Source organism: Pongo pygmaeus, chromosome 4 (genome assembly GCF_028885625.2).
Source record: "Pongo pygmaeus isolate AG05252 chromosome 4, NHGRI_mPonPyg2-v2.0_pri, whole genome shotgun sequence".
In the NCBI taxonomy this organism is placed as follows: Eukaryota; Metazoa; Chordata; class Mammalia; order Primates; family Hominidae; genus Pongo; species Pongo pygmaeus.
Window position 1 is genome coordinate 61,085,553 of NC_072377.2, and position 15,926 is coordinate 61,101,478.

Consider the following 15,926-nt stretch of genomic DNA (forward strand, 5'->3'; position numbering starts at 1 on the left):
ATAAGAATAATGCTACTGATAAATTTTTTTCTATGACATGCAAAATAAAGGTAATAAAGCCATTCAAAAAATACTAGGCAAAAAATCTGATTAAGCTTATTTTCTTTTTTTTTTTTTTTTTTTTTTTTTTTTACAGTAAACCCGTTTTTTATTATATACTTTAAGTTCTAGGGTACATGTGCACAACGTGCAGGTTTGTTACATATGTATACATGTGCCATGTTGATGTGCTGCACCCATTAACTCGTCATTTACATTAGGTATATCTCCTAATGCCATCCCTCCCCCCTCCCCCCACCCCACGACAGGCCCAGGTGTGTGATGTTCCCCTTCCTGTGTCCAAGTGTTCTCATTGTTCAATTCCCACCTATGAGTGAGAACATGCAGTGTTTGGTTTTTTGTCCTTGCAATAGTTTGCTGAGAATGATGGTTTCCACCTTCATCCATGTCCCTACAAAGGACATGAACTCATCATTTTTATGGCTGCATAGTATTCCATGGTGTATATGTGTCACATTTTCTTAATCCAGTCTATCATTGATGGACATTTGGGTTGGTTCCAAGTCTTTGCTGTTGTGAATAGTGCCGCAATAAACATACGTGTGTATGTGTCTTTATAGCAGCATGATTTATAATCCTTTGGGTATATACTCAGTAATGGGATGGCTGGGTCAAATGGTATTTCTAGTTCTAGATCCTTGAGGAATCTCCACAGTGTCTTCCACAATGGTTGAACTAGTTTACATTCCCACCAACAGTGTAAACGTGTTCCTATTTCTCCACATCCTCTCCAGCGCCTGTTGTTTCCTGACTTTTTAATGATCGCCATTCTAACGCATTGTGGTTTTGATTTACATTTCTCTGATGGCCAGTGATGATGAGCATTTTTTCATGTGTCTGTTGGCTGCATAAATATCTTCTTTTGAGAAGTGTCTGTTCACATCCTTTGCCCACTTGTTGATGGGGTTGTTTGCTTTTTTTTCTTGTAAATTTGTTGGAGTTCATTGTAGATTCTGGATATTAGCCCTTTGTCAGATGAGTAGATTGCAAAAATTTTCTCCCATTCTGTAGGTTGCCTGTTCACTCTGATGGTAGTTTCTTTTGCCGTGCAGAAGCTCTTTAGTTTAATTAGATCTCATTTGTCAATTTTGGCTTTTGTTGCCATTGCTTTTGGTATTTTAGACATGAAGTCCTTGCCCATGCCTATGTCCTGAATGGTATTGCCTAGGTTTTCTTCTAGGGTTTTTATGGTTTTAGGTCTGACATTTAAGTCTTTAATCCATCTTGAATTGATTTTTGTATAAGGTGGAAGGAAGGGATCCAGTTTCAGCTTTCTACATATGGCTAGCCAGTTTTCCCAGCACCATTTATTAAATAGGGAATCCTTTCCCCATTGCTTGTTTTTGTCAGGTTTGTCAAAGATCAGATGGTTGTAGATATGCGGCATTATTTCGGAGGGCTCTGTTTTGTTCCGTTGGTCTATATCTCTGTTTTGGTACCAGCACCATGCTATTTTGGTTACTGTAGCCTTGTAGTATAGTTTAAAGTCAGGTAGTGTGATGCCTCCAGCTTTGTTCTTTTGGCTTAGGATTGACTTGGCGATGCGGGCTCTTTTTTGGTTCCATGTGAACTTTAAAGTAGTTTTTTCCAATTCTGTGAAGAAAGTCATTGGTAGCTTGATGGGGATGGCACTGAATCTATAAATTACCTTGGGCAGTATGGCCATTTTCATGATATTGATTCTTCTACCCATGAGCATGGAATGTTCTTCCATTTGTTTGTATCCTCTTTTATTTCATTGAGCAGTGGTTTGTAGTTCTCCTTGAAGAGGTCCTTCACGTCCCTTGTAAGTTGGATTCCTAGGTATTTTATTCTCTTTGAAGCAATTGTGAATGGGAGTTCACTCACGATTTGGCTGTCTGTTTGTCTGTTATTGGTGTATAAGAATGGTTGTGATTTTTGCACATTGATTTTGTATCCTGAGACTTTGCTGAAGTTGCCTATCAGCTTAAGGAGATTTTGGGCTGAGACGATGGGGTTTTCTAGATATGCAATCATGTCATCTGCAAACAGAGACAATTTGACTTCCTCTTTTCCTAATTGAATACCCTTTATTTCCTTCTCCTGCTGGATTGCCCTGGCCAGAACTTCCAACACTATGTTGAATAGGAGTTGTGAGAGAGGGCATCCCTGTCTTGTGCCAGTTTTCAAAGGGAATGCTTCCAGTTTTTGCCCATTCAGTATGATATTGGCTGTGGGTTTGTCATAGATAGCTCTTATTATTTTGAGATACGTCCCATCAATACCTAATTTATTGAGAGTTTTTAGCATGAAGTGTTGTTGAATTTTGTCAAAGGCCTTTTCTGCATCTGTTGAGATAATCATATATCGTTGGTTCTGTTTATATGAGAAAATCATTGTCGTTGGTTCTGTTTATATGCTAGATTACGTTTATTGATTTATGTATGTTGAATCAGCCTTGCATCCCAGGGATGAAGCCCACTTGATCATGGTGGATAAGCTTCTTGATGTGCTGCTGGATTCGGTTTGCCAGTATTTTATTGAGGATTTTTGCAACGATGTTCATCAGGGATATTGGTCTAAAATTCTCTTTTTTTGTTGTGTCTCTGCCAGGCTTTGGTATCAGGATGATGCTGGCCTCATAAAATGAGTTAGGGAGGATTCCCTCTTTTTCTGTTGATTGGAATAGTGTCAGAAGGAATGGTACCAGTTCCTCCTTGTACCTCCGGTGGAATTCGGCTGTGAATCCATCTGGTCCTGGACTTTTTTTGGTTGGCAAGCTATTAATTATTGCCTCAATTTCAGCTCCTGTTATTGGTCTATTAAGAGATTCAACTTCTTCCTGGTTTAGTCTTGGGAGGGTGTATGTGTCCAGGAATTTATCCATTTCTTCTAGATTTTCTAGTTTATTTGCGTAGAGGTGTTTATAGTATTCTCTGATGGTAGTTTGTATTTCTGTGGGATCGGTGGTGATATCCCCTTTATCATATTTTATTGCGTCTGTTTGATTCTTCTCTCTTCTTTATTAGTCTTGCTAGTGGTCTATCAATTTTGTTGATCTTTTCAAAAAACCACTTCCTGGATTCATTGATTTTTTTGAAGGGTTTTTTGTGTCTCTTATTTCCTTCAGTTCTGCTCTGATCTTAGTTATTTCTTACCTTCTGCTAGCTTTTGAATGTGTTTGCTCTTGCTTCTCTAGTTCTTTTAATTGTGATGTTAGGGTGTCAATTTTAGATCTTTCCTGCTTTCTCTTGTGGGCATGTAGTGCTATAAATTTCCCTCTACACACTGCTTTGAATGTGTCCCAGAAATTCTGGTATGGTGTGTCTTTGTTCTCGTTGGTGTCAAAGAACATCTTTATTTCTGCCTTCATTTCGTTATGTACCCAGTAGTCATTCAGGAACAGATTGTTGAGTTTCCATGTAGTTGAGCGGTTTTGAGTGAGTTTCTTAATCCTGAGTTCTAGTTTGATTGCACTGTGGTCTGAGAGACAGTTTGTTATAATTTCTGTTCTTTTACATTTGCTGAGGAGTGCTTTACTTCCAACTATGTGGTCAATTTTGGAATAAGTGCGGTGTGGTGCTGAGAAGACTGTATATTCTGTTGATTTGGGGTGGAGAGTTCTATAGTTGTCTATTAGGTCCGCTTGGTGCAGAGCTGAGTTCAATTCCTGGATATCCTTGTTAACTTTCTGCCTCATTGATCTGTCTAATGCTGACAGTGGGGTGTTAAAGTCTCCCATTATTATTGTGTGAGAGTCTAAGTCTCTTTGTAGGTCTCTAAGGACTTGCTTTATGAATCTGGGTGCTCCTGTATTGGGTGCATATATATTTAGGATAGTTAGCTCTTCTTGTTGTATTGATCCTTTTACCATTATGTAATGGCCTTCTTTGTCTCTTTTGATCTTTGTTGGTTTAAAGTCTGTTTTATCAGAGACTAGGATTGCAACCCCTGCCTTTTTTTGTTTTCCATTTTCTTGGTAGATCTTCCTCCATCCCATTATTTTGAGTCTGTGTGTCTCTGCACGTGAGATGGGTCTCCTGAATACAGCACACTGATGGGTCTTGACTCTTTATCCAGTTTGCCAGTCTGTATCTTTTAATTGGAGCATTTAGCCCATTTACATTTAAGGTTAATATTGTTATGTGTGAATTTGATCCTGTCATTATGATGTTAGCTGGTTATTTTGCTCGTTAGTTGATGCAGTTTCTTCCTAGCCTCGACGGTCTTTATAGTTTGGCATGTTTTTGCAGTGGCTGGTACCAGTTGTTCCTTTCCACGTTTAGTGCTTCCTTCAGGAGCTCTTTTAGGGCAGGCCTGGTAGTGACAAAATCTCTCAGCATTTGCTTATCTGTAAAGGATTTTATTTCTCCTTCACTTATGAAGCTTAGTTTGGCTGGATATGAAATTCTGGGTTGCAAATTCTTTTCTTTAAGAATGTTGAATATTGGCACCCACTCTCTTTTGGCTTGTAGAGTTTCTGCGGAGAGATCAACTGTTAGTCTGATGGGCTTCCCTTTGTGGGTAACCTGACCTTTCTCTCTGGCTGCCCTTAACATTTTTTCCTTCATTTCAACTTTGGTGAATCTGACAATTATGTATCTTGGAGTTGCTCTTCTTGAGGAGTATCTTTGTGACGTTCTCTATTTCCTGAATCTGAATGTTGTCCTGCCTTGCTAGATTGGGGAAGTTCTCCTGGATAATATCCTGCAGAGTGTTTTCCAACTTGGTTCCATTCTCCCTGTCACTTTCAGGTACACCAATCAGATGTAGATTTGGTCTTTTCACATAGTGCCATATTTCTTGGAGGCTTTGTTCATTTCTTTTTATTCTTTTTTCTCTAAACTTCTCTTCTCACTTCATTTCATTCATTTCATGTTCCATCACTGATACCCTTTCTTCCAGTTGATTGAATCGGCTACTGAGGCTTGTGCATTCATCACGTAGTTCTCGTGCCTTGGTTTTCAGCTCCACCAGGTCCTTTAAGGACTTCTCTGCATTCATTATTCTAGTTAGCCATTCGTCTAATTTTTTTTCAAGGTTTTTAACTTCTTTGCCATGGCTTTGAACTTCCTTCTTTAGCTCGGAGTAGTTTGATCATCTGAAGCCTTCTTCTCTCAACTCGTCAAAGTCATTCTCCATCCAGCTTTGTTCCATTGCTGGTGAGGAGCTGCATTCCTCTGGACGAGGAGAGGCACTCTGATTTTTAGAGTTTCTAGTATTTCTGCTCTGTTTTTTCCCCATCTTTGTGGTTTTATCTACCTTTGGTCTTTGATGATGGTGACGTACAGATGGAGTTTTGGTGTGGATGTCCTTTCTGTTTGTTAGTTTTCCTTCTAACAGTCAGGACCCTCAGCTGCAGGTCTGTTGGAGTTTGCTGGAGGTCCACTCCAGACCTTGTTTGCCTGGGTGTCAGCAGTGGAGGCTGCAGAACAGCGGATATTGGTGAACAGCAGATATTGCCGCCTGATCGTTCCTCTGGAAGTTTTGTCTCAGAGGAGTACCCCGCCGTGTGAGGTGTCAGTCTGCCCCTACTGGGGGTGCCTCCCAGTTAGGCTGCTCGGGGGTCAGGGACCCACTTGAGGAGGCAGTCTGTCCGTTCTCAGATGTCCAGCTGCGTGCTGGGAGAACCACTACTCTTTTCAAGGCTGTCAGACAGGGGCATTTAAGTCTGCAGAAGATTCTGCTGCCTTTTGTTTGGCTGTGCCCTGCCCCCAGAGGTGAAGTCTACAGAGGCAGGCAGGCCTCCTTGAGCTGTGGTGGGCTCCACCCAGTTCAAGCTGCCGGGCTGCTTTGTTTACCTACTCAAGCTTCGGCAATAGCAGGCGCCCCTCCCCCAGCATCACTGCTGCCTTGCAGTTTGATCTGAGACTGCTGTGCTAGCAATGAGCGAGGCTCCGTGGGTGTTGGACCCTCTGAGCCAGGCGTGGGATATAATCTCCTGGTGTACCCTTTGCTAAGACCGTTGGAAAAGTGCAGTATTAGGGTGGGAGTGACCCAGTTTTCCAGGTGCCATCTGTCACCCCTTTCTTTGACTAGGAAAGGGAATTCCCTGACCCCTTGCGCTTCTCAGGTGAGGCGATGCCTGGCCCTGCTTCAGCTCACGCTCGGTGCGCTGCATCCTCAGTCCTGCACCCACTTTCCGACACTCCCCAGTGAGATGAACCCGGTACCTCAGTTGGAAATGCAGAAATCACCTGTCTCCTGCGTCGCTCATGCTGGGAGCAGTAGACTGGAGTTGTTCCTATTTGGCCATCTTGGCTCCACCCCTGATTAAGCTTATTTTCAAAGAAGAAACCTGATTTATGAAAATGGGCAGATACAGTTTTTCATATCAAGAATATAAAGTAAATAGATTTAGTAGTATAATTATGAAAATTGTTTTTACCTCGCCGACCTCTTTAGAGGATCTTGGAGACTCTGGGAAAGACTTTCTTTGTCATAAAGTGTCAGTTTGTTCCAGAACATTGAAAAAGCACAATGAAAGACAAAATGGGAACTGAGTTCACCTGTAGATGTAGAATAGGGTCCAGACATTTATATTTTTACAGAATGCCATGTGTAAGTCTGATGTACATCCCTAGTGAAGAACCACTGAAGAAGATGCTAGATTCAAGTTATGGAGAAGTAAGGTTATAGACGTTTTAAAAAGTGAAATTATGACTGGCAACAGTGTACTGTTGCATCAGGCAGCATACCTTCAGGACTTTGATAAATATAGGGAAACTCTATAGAATTACTTTATAGAATTTTGAGCAGTGTTTCTCCTGAGGGTAAAAATATACTTTGGATGGTGAGAGAATTTACAAATCATGAGGGACTCCCATAAAGCATACACACACACACAAAAAAAATAGAGGCCGAGTATCCCTTATCCAAAATGCTTGAGACCAGAAGTGCTTCAGATTTTTTTTTTTCTTTTTTTGGAGACGGAGTTTCGCTCTGTCACCTAGGCTAGAGGTGACTGCGTGATCTCGGCTCACTGCAGCCTCCACCTCCTGGGTTCAAGCGATTCTCCTGCCTCAGCCTCCCCAGTAGCTGGGATTTCAGGTGCCCGCCACCATGCCTGGCTAATTTTTGTATTTTTAGTAGAGATGAGGTTATACCATGTTGGCCAGGCTGGTCTAGAACTCCTGACCTCAGGTGATCCGCCCGCCTTGGCCTCCCAAAGTGCTGGAATTACAGGTATGAGCCACCATGCCTGGCCATGTTTCAGATTTTTTTAAATTAACTTTTGGAATATTTGCAGTATGTTTGTCACTTGATCATCCCTAATCTAAAACTCTGAAATGCTCCAGTGAGCGTTTCCTTTGAGCATCATGTCAGTACTCAAAGAGTTTGGGATTTTGGATTTTCAAATTAGGAATGTTCAACCTGTATTTACCTATTCTCTTTAATCTTGGAAAAGTGTAGTCTTTTCTGCTTTGACAACTTTTACCATACAACTCTTAAATAGTAATACATTTTTAAAAATAATTTCTAGAATCCCTTCCTTTATAAAGTGAAAAACCTTTGTGCTTTTCCTGGGGCTCTCTCTGAGAAATCTCAAAAGTTTTCTAGGTGAATTTTTTCTTCTAAATTTATAATTTGATCTTAAAAAGACAAAAGGAGTTGTCAGAGGAGAGTTGAATATTTGATTAGTGTAAGATTCGTGGCGTATCAGAGAAACTATTTGGTTATCAATTTAATTGAAGTGACAAAACATTTAGAAGTAAACATAGAAAGTAACATGGTTGTAAATAACCACAGCTCTTTCATAAATAGGTAACCTTTTCTCTAGTCTTTTTTTCTTCTTTTTTTCCCTTCTTTAGTCTTTTTTTTTTTTTTTTTTAAACCTAATAAAGTCAACAGAATCTCTGCTGTCTAGGCTGATTACAAGGAAGATAAAGAATAACTTTTTATCCAGTGTAATGGCTCTGAGGAAAAAAAACTCGTATTATAAGTGAAAGCATTAAACAGTAATTAAGAAAGTAATTCCATCCAAACTGAGTGACCTTTGCTAGAATGTTAACACCTTTTATAGCTTATTTTGACCCAAGTGTTTTAAAGCAGATAAAATTCAGTTTCCTAGTTTTATCTTTCATTATGCTTTTTCAGTGTTCTGGAACAAACTGGCATTTTAGGACAAAATATGTCTCCCCCAGGTTCTCTAAGATCCCCTAATGGGGTCTGCAAGGTAAAAATAATTTTCATAATTATACTAAGAATTATTTATTTTAATATGCAAATATTGTTCATATAATTAAAGATTATCTTGGTGTTAATTTTTAATATGGTAAATATCAAAACACACAAGAAAAACTCCAGGATTGTCAGTGTTTTATGAGTTTAAAGGTAACACAGACCAAAATGTTTGAAAGCCACTAAACTACTTTTTTTCCTTGAAACAAAAGCAATTACAGTTTTTATTTCTGTCACTGTTATTCCCTAGTGTAGTTGCAACCACTTATGTTAATTATATCTTTTAATCATAGTAACTTCTATTTCATAAAGGAAATTGGGAGCAGGGAGATGGGAAACTGGGAGATGTCATACACAAGCATTGTCTACTGTTTTCAGCTACCTGAAGATTTTGGAAATTATCTTCAAGATGATATTTTTCAAAACATAAATACTATTGAATAAATGACTAAATTTAGTTGAACACAGATTTCCATTTTCATACTATTAAACATCATAGAGGAATAATACTAGCTTATTTGGCTAGTAAACCTCTATACATTAGGAAGAACAAACCCAAGTAGAATAAGTGTGTTAAACTTTACACTGATAATAGGGAAAAGGTGTTTTTTTTTTTTTTAACTAAAGGTATTAGTCTCATTTACCAAAGATTTCACTTAATTATGTGAACTTGGATTCTTAAAATGTTTCTGATTCTTGTAGTAAGTTTTTTCAAAAGTTTAATATAGTTTAAAGTATATTTTTCAAAAGTACAAGTTCAATTTCTTTACTTTCTGAGATTTTAGGAATATTTACCTCGATAACATTTCTCTTTTATTCATCTTTATAAACAAATTTGAATAGAATTCCTTTAAGAGACTTTGTAATTTAATGTGTTAATACTTCTGTAGGGGCCGGGCGCGGTGGCTCACGCCTGTAATCCCAGCACTTTGGGAGGCCGAGGCGGGCGGATCACGAGGTTAGGAGATCGAGACCATCCTGGCCAACACGGTGAAACCCCGTCTCTACTAAAAATACAAAAAAAAAAATAGCTGGGCGTGGTGGCAGGCGCCTGTAGTCCCAGCCACTCGGGAGGCTGAGGCAGGAGAATGGCGTGAACCCGGGAGGCGGAGGTTGCAGTGAGCTGAGATTGTGCCACTGCACTCCAGCCTGGGCGACAGAGTGAGACTCCGTCTCAAAAAAAAAAAAAAGAACACGCATTTCTCAGAGGCTTAGACTTGTCTTTCACTCTTCCTTAAGCTCTTTTCCTAGCTACCTGCACAATTCGCTATCTTTATATCTTTACTAAGATACCATCTAATTGGGGTATCTAAAGTAGGCCTGTCTAATAAGCCTATCTTAAAGTATCTAAAGTAATAATCTCTGGACCCTTTATCTTGCTGATTTTTTCCTTTTTAGGACTAAATGCATAATATTTATTTGCCTCCCCATAGTGAAAGCAGGGGCTTTTATTTCTGTATTTCCAACAGAAACGTGATAGATAGGCATCTAGTAGGCAGTAAATATTTGCTGAATAAATGAATGAAGTGAGCTGACAGAGAAATGGGGACAGAGATTATGAACAGTAATACATTTTTATATGCTTTAAAGCTATAAATTATCTTTCTTCTCCAACATTTTATAGGGAAATTCCCTGTGTGGGAAAATCTCCGGCCCATGCTTGAATTTCTACGGGTTAAATATTTTAAGGAGTAAATATTCCTTAACAAGTTAAGACCCTGGGATAAGGTTGTCATTTAATTTTTTAATATGTAAAATATTTTGGGAATGAAGGGATTTGAATTAGAGATAATGTTTGGAACACTGATTATATAGAGTTAAGCAGCCCCAGGTCAGATGCCACTACTGTAAACACCTTGGGCAATCATGGGAGAATGAAAGATTGGATTATCTTGAGAGGTAGACAGCAAAAAACATTTATAGAGCGAGGGAAATGGAGGGGAGGAAAGGACTGAGACAATTTTATAGTACTGAGAGTTGGCAGGCAGATATGATTTACCTTTCCCTAAGGTTCTACTTCTTGTCTTGGCCTGGGAGGGGGAAGGACAAGCTAATTTTTTAAATCCCTAAACTAGGAAAACAGTCCTGTGTCTTTGATATCCATTCTGGAATTAGAGTCCCTCTTATGTACCAGGCTTGGCTGTGGTGCTGGTAACAAATACAGTGGTGGACAAAGTTTCGTATTCAAGCACTGCCTCCTACCCCTGCTTTATTTTTCATTTCCTGATTTTGAAGTTTGAATATTAATAATTTCATTGTCTTGTAGGGGATGAAAGAACTATGGTCTTTGTTGAAACTAAGAAAAAAGCAGATTTTATTGCAACTTTTCTTTGTCAAGAAAAAATATCAACTACAAGTATTCATGGGTGAGTAGATGAATATAATTTCCTATTAGGGGAATGACTTCTATTTGGTATTTAAGAAATATCAGTTTATATAACTAATATGATATAATCCTAGGATTGAGATTCAGAATTCTCTCAGATCTAAACTGTTATTCTCCTTTATATGAGGAAAAGGGTAATACCCAGGAGTACTAAACTATTATTTTTCATCTTCATTCTTAGTTTTTAGAACTAAGTGGTTGTGGTGGGTAAGATAAAGGTCTGCCTTAGCCTCAAAATAAGGAGTGGAAACTTTTCAAGAGATCTCACTTAAGGATCTCTGGCCCCTTATCAAGTTTTCCTTTGCTAAATCTAATCTTTCTTAGACCTTTTTAAAATTGGAGTGCTTTAAAATGTCATATTAATACAGTTTTATTGGCACTTTATTAGTAGATCCTAAAATATCACGTAGTATATAGTGTTGTGAAATTATACTTTAAAAATATATTTTTAAGCAAGCATTCTAATCAAGTAGTTGTATATTTTATGTCAAGACTGTAAAACATAGAGATTATAATAGGATTTGATTTTTGTCAGACTTGAGTTTGTAGTCTGTCTCTACATATTAGCTGTTACTTTACCTCATTTGCAAATGGGGATAATTTTTGCAACTCAAAGTATTATAGTGAGGATTAAATAAAATGGTAGCTTGTAAGGAATTAGTATAGTACCTGATATGTAAGAAGTGAACATGAATGTTAAATGCTGCTATTCTTTTTTTTTTTTTTTTTTTTTGAGACGGAGTCTTGCCCAGTCATCCAGGCTGGAGTGTAATGGCACGATCTCGGCTCACCTCTGCTTCCCAGGTTCAAGTGATTCTCCTACCTCAGCCTCCCTAGTAGCTGGGATTACAGGTGCACGCCACCACGCCCAGCTAATTTTTTGTGTCTTTAATAGAGATGGTGTTTCACCATGTTGGCAAGACTGGTCTCGATCTCCTCACCTTGTGATCCACCTGCTTCAGCCTCCCAAAGTGCTGAGGTTACAGGTGTGAGCCACTGTGCCCAGCCAAATGCTGCTATTCTTACTATTATTAAAAAATTTGTATGTTGAACTTTAATGATTTACTTTAATGATTTTAAGAGTGGTTCTAATAACATGCTTTCTTTTCTTTCAAGTGATCGGGAACAGAGAGAGCGGGAGCAAGCTCTTGGAGATTTTCGCTATGGAAAGTGCCCAGTTCTTGTTGCTACTTCAGTAGCTGCCAGAGGGCTGGATATTGAAAATGTGCAACATGTTATCAATTTTGATCTTCCTTCTACCATTGATGAATATGTTCATCGAATTGGGCGTACTGGTCGTTGTGGGAATACTGGCAGAGCGATTTCCTTTTTTGATCTTGAATCAGATAACCATTTAGCACAGCCTCTAGTAAAAGTATTGACAGATGTAAGTTAAACTTTTATAATGGAATGGATAGTTTTCTTACTTTGTTGTTGAAAGTAGACATTTTATACATATGTATATAACAAGTAAACTTTTCCAATCGTTAAGACTTTATGTTGCATATGAAGTCAATTTTTTTTAAAGGCTCAACAGGATGTTCCTGCATGGTTGGAAGAAATTGCCTTTAGTACATACATTCCTGGCTTCAGTGGTAGTACAAGAGGAAACGTGTTTGCATCAGTTGATACTAGAAAGGTTAGTAGAAAGGAGAACTTGAGAACTTGTCTTCTAGTTACTCTTTGTAAATGTTGTGCTTAATATTGTGAAGTAACTATAATATTTAACAATCAAGCCATTGTTTTCATGCCTGGAAGGTAGCTACTTTATTATTCATTAACATTTTATGTATATACATATTTTTGGTTTTAAAGGTCAGGAATTAACTTTGAGATTTATACCTAAACAGTCTCCTTTCCCAGATTTTAAATTTTAATTTGGAATCTTTTAAACTTCTGATGGAATTATTTAATTTTTGAATTCTGACAACATTAATTAATATAAAATACAGGACCTGCTGGGGTTACAAGTCTTTTATTTTCTCTTTTTTTTTTTTTGAGATAGTGTCTGGCTCTGTTGTCCAGGCTGGAGTGCAGTGGCATGATCTTGGCTCACTGCAACCTCCGCCTCCCAGATTCAAGCAATTCTTGTGCCTCAGCCTCCAGTGTATCTGGGATTACAGGCATGTGCCACCATTCTCAGCTGTTTGTTTTTTTTTTTGTTTTTTGTTTTCTTTGTATTTTTAATAGAGACAAGGTTTCACCATGTTGGCCAGGCTGGTCTCAAACTCCTGGCCTCAAGTGATCCACCTGCTTCAACCTCCCAAAGTGCTGAAATTACAGGCATGAGCCACTGCGCCCAGCCATGAGGCTACAAGTCTTTTCTGGTATGTCAGGTTTTTATAGGCTGAACACCGCCTTTATACAGAAACAATGAGCATGTTCATTAAATAGTTATGCTGATTCATTGAGTGTAGTGCATTAAGTTTTCCCCACTTGTCAAAACTATTGACTTAAAAAATATTTTTCTTGAAACATTTTGTGCAATTTAGATTTCTTCATTTGACAGGAGCCTTTTTTCAGGTGAATCAGATTTAGTGAGAATAAAGTTCTTTGATTATTTGGGGAAGACATGGTAGATACTTTGAGTCCTTGCTCTCAGTCTGAGTGATGTAACTTTAAAGCTGTCATAAAATTAAATGTTTGTTTTTTGTTTTTTTTTTTTTTAAATAATTACCAGGGCAAGAGCACTTTGAACACAGCTGGGTTTTCTTCTTCACAAGCTCCCAATCCAGTAGATGATGAGTCATGGGATTAAAGCCAAAACATCCTTCAAGGCTGTGGTTTTGATGCAGAGAAGAAAATAGTTTTGATTTTTGAGTTTTTAACAGAAGTATAAAACTTGACATTCTCATAGCTCCTCCTGTCCTTGTATTCTCACTCCTACACTTAAAAAAAAAAAAAAAATCCTGACTGACTAGTTATGTGAGATGCTAAAACTTACAACATTGCAGTTACTGATACAAACGGTGTTAACTGGAAATATTAAAGCATTCTAAATGTCTTTCTTATTTCTGGTATATTCTTCAGGGGGCTTAGACATGTTTAATGTTTAAATGCCAAGTCTTACTATAGTGTTTATTGATGTTATAAAACAAGCAAATAGGATATGATACACTTTTGGTTAAAAATTACTGGGTCTCATTTTTACTTGAGTCTTTAAAACAGTAGTGTGTCACTATAATGTGATAATCTTTAAGAAAAAGTAGAATACTTAAGCCTTTCAAAGTGATTTTGATTTTTAGATCATCAGATGTATGATGAAAATGGTTAAATGTTTGTGATGGGAGCTCTGTACTCAGTGGCATAACAATGTTTGTTTTTATAATATACAATCTTTCCTTGAAATAAAGGATGGAACACTTCTCCCTTAAGTTTTCCATCAGCACTTTAAATTTTTCTTTGTTGCATATCCTAGCCCAAACTCCTATATTTTTTGAAACTGTTTTTTTGTGTCTTGTGTAACCAGTGCAGTGAACAAAGTTTTACATAAATTAAATATTAATGTATAATATACATTACTGCACAGATGTGGCAATGAAAATCAATCTTAGGACTCAAACCCATTTATCAACAAAAAACAATGCTGCTTACTCTTTCCATAAGTTTTTGATTCATATTTTAAGATTGATGAAAGAACCCTGTCTTTCTTCATTTTCTATTATATATCTTGAACTTACTGTGCCTAGAATATACGAAGTTCTTTTTTTTTTTTTTTTTGAGACGGAGTCTTGCCCCTGTTGCTAAGGCTGGAGTGTAATGGCATGATCTTGGCTCACTGCAACCTCTGCCTCCCGGGTTCAAGCAATTCTCCTGCCTCCACCTCTCCCGAGTAGCTGGGGTTACAGACACGCGCCACAATGCGCAGCTAATTTTTAGTAGAGACGGGTTTCACTATGTTGGCCAGCCTTGTCTCGAACTCCTGACCTCGTGATTGGCCCGCCTCCACCTCTCAAAGTGCTGGGATTACACACGTGAGCCACCACGCCCAGCCCAAAGTTATTAATTAATTGTTAAATGAACGAACCCAAATATTTAAGACCCAGTGAGGTGTAAATACTGGGGAGACAAAAATGATTGGTATTAAGTGTTACTGTTCACCTAAACAATCCGAAGTGACATGTCCCTGATGTATATCTTGTTATAGGAATTTAGTTAATAAATGAGGCATCACATATGAAAAAGGAAGGCATGTCAACAGATAGTGTTAGGATAACTGGGTAGATGCCTACCTCATGCCATATTCAAAATTAACTTCATGTGAATTATAAAATATTAAAGCTAATAGTTAAATATTAACCCTTTGAAGGGTTGACTTTAAGCTAAGGAACAGAAATCAAAAAGGAAACAACAGATTTGATCACTCAAGGAAGGATTAGTTGCCTACATAAAAAACAGTGAAAAGTAGACAAGGAAAAATATTACTCTGACCACAGTGGTTATCAGTGTTCTTTATATGTGGATATACTAATAGAAGAATACAAAGAATATAGAAACTCAAAAAGGGCATCAGCCTGGCACACGTATACATATGTAGCAAACCTGCATGTTGTGCACATGTACCCTAGAACTTGAAGTATAATAATAAAAAATGTTGACAACGAGAAAAAAAAAACTCAAAAAGGGAAGTTCAATTAATAAAAATATGGGACATATTTCACCTTTATTCTGTTATCTCACTTCTGGGAAAGGCTAAATGAATGAAGGTGTTTGGATTGTTATTTGTAGTATCTGTATGTCTTAATTTTCTAGTTTCGTTTAGGAAGAGTATAGGCCAGCCTTGTCTCATTTTTTTCATTGCTTTTTTTTTTTTTTAACAGATTGCTCCCTCTGAACTGATTCCTTTTAAGCTTTTGCTTGATTTGTCAGATTACCATAGTAGCATTACTCAATCAAATATAAAAAAGGAAAGGAAATGTATCATACATCTACCACCATTACAGATGAACTGTAAATGTCCCTATGTTTCATTATTCTCCTCATTTCTAGGTATAGGTTTGAATCATCTGTTTAAAAATTATCAAAGTAACATGCATAAATTGGAAAAGAAAATGCCATAGAAGTATTTATAATAGCAATATTCTTCTGCCCCTCCCCTTCCAAATTGCCATTCCACATCCAACAATCAAGTATTATTAACAATTTCTGTTCACTGCCATCATATACAGGTTGAGTATCCCTTATCTGAAATGCTCAGGACCAGAAATGTTTCAGATGTCAGATTTTGTTTTGGATTTTGGAATATTTGCATAATATATAATGAGAGATCTTGGAGATGGGACCCAAGCCTAAACATGAAATTCATTTGTTTCATTATACCTCATATACAACTTGAAGA

General features: G+C 37.7%; 1 protein-coding gene across 15 annotated transcripts in view; it reads left to right on the forward strand.

Annotated features, from left to right (window-relative positions):
- DDX4 (DEAD-box helicase 4) overlaps positions 1-13,592 on the forward strand; it is an 85,956-nt gene extending 72,364 nt beyond the window's left edge. For all 15 annotated transcript variants that reach the window (XM_063664827.1, XM_054487972.1, XM_054487970.1 and 12 more), the window contains 4 exons: positions 10,469-10,568; positions 11,705-11,975; positions 12,117-12,227; positions 13,269-13,592. In XM_063664827.1, coding sequence (XP_063520897.1) covers positions 10,469-10,568; positions 11,705-11,975; positions 12,117-12,227; positions 13,269-13,346 — 560 coding nt within the window. In that variant the 3' untranslated portion in view covers positions 13,347-13,592. The remainder of the gene's footprint in view (positions 1-10,468; positions 10,569-11,704; positions 11,976-12,116; positions 12,228-13,268) is intronic.
- Positions 13,593-15,926: the final 2,334 nt, after the last annotated feature.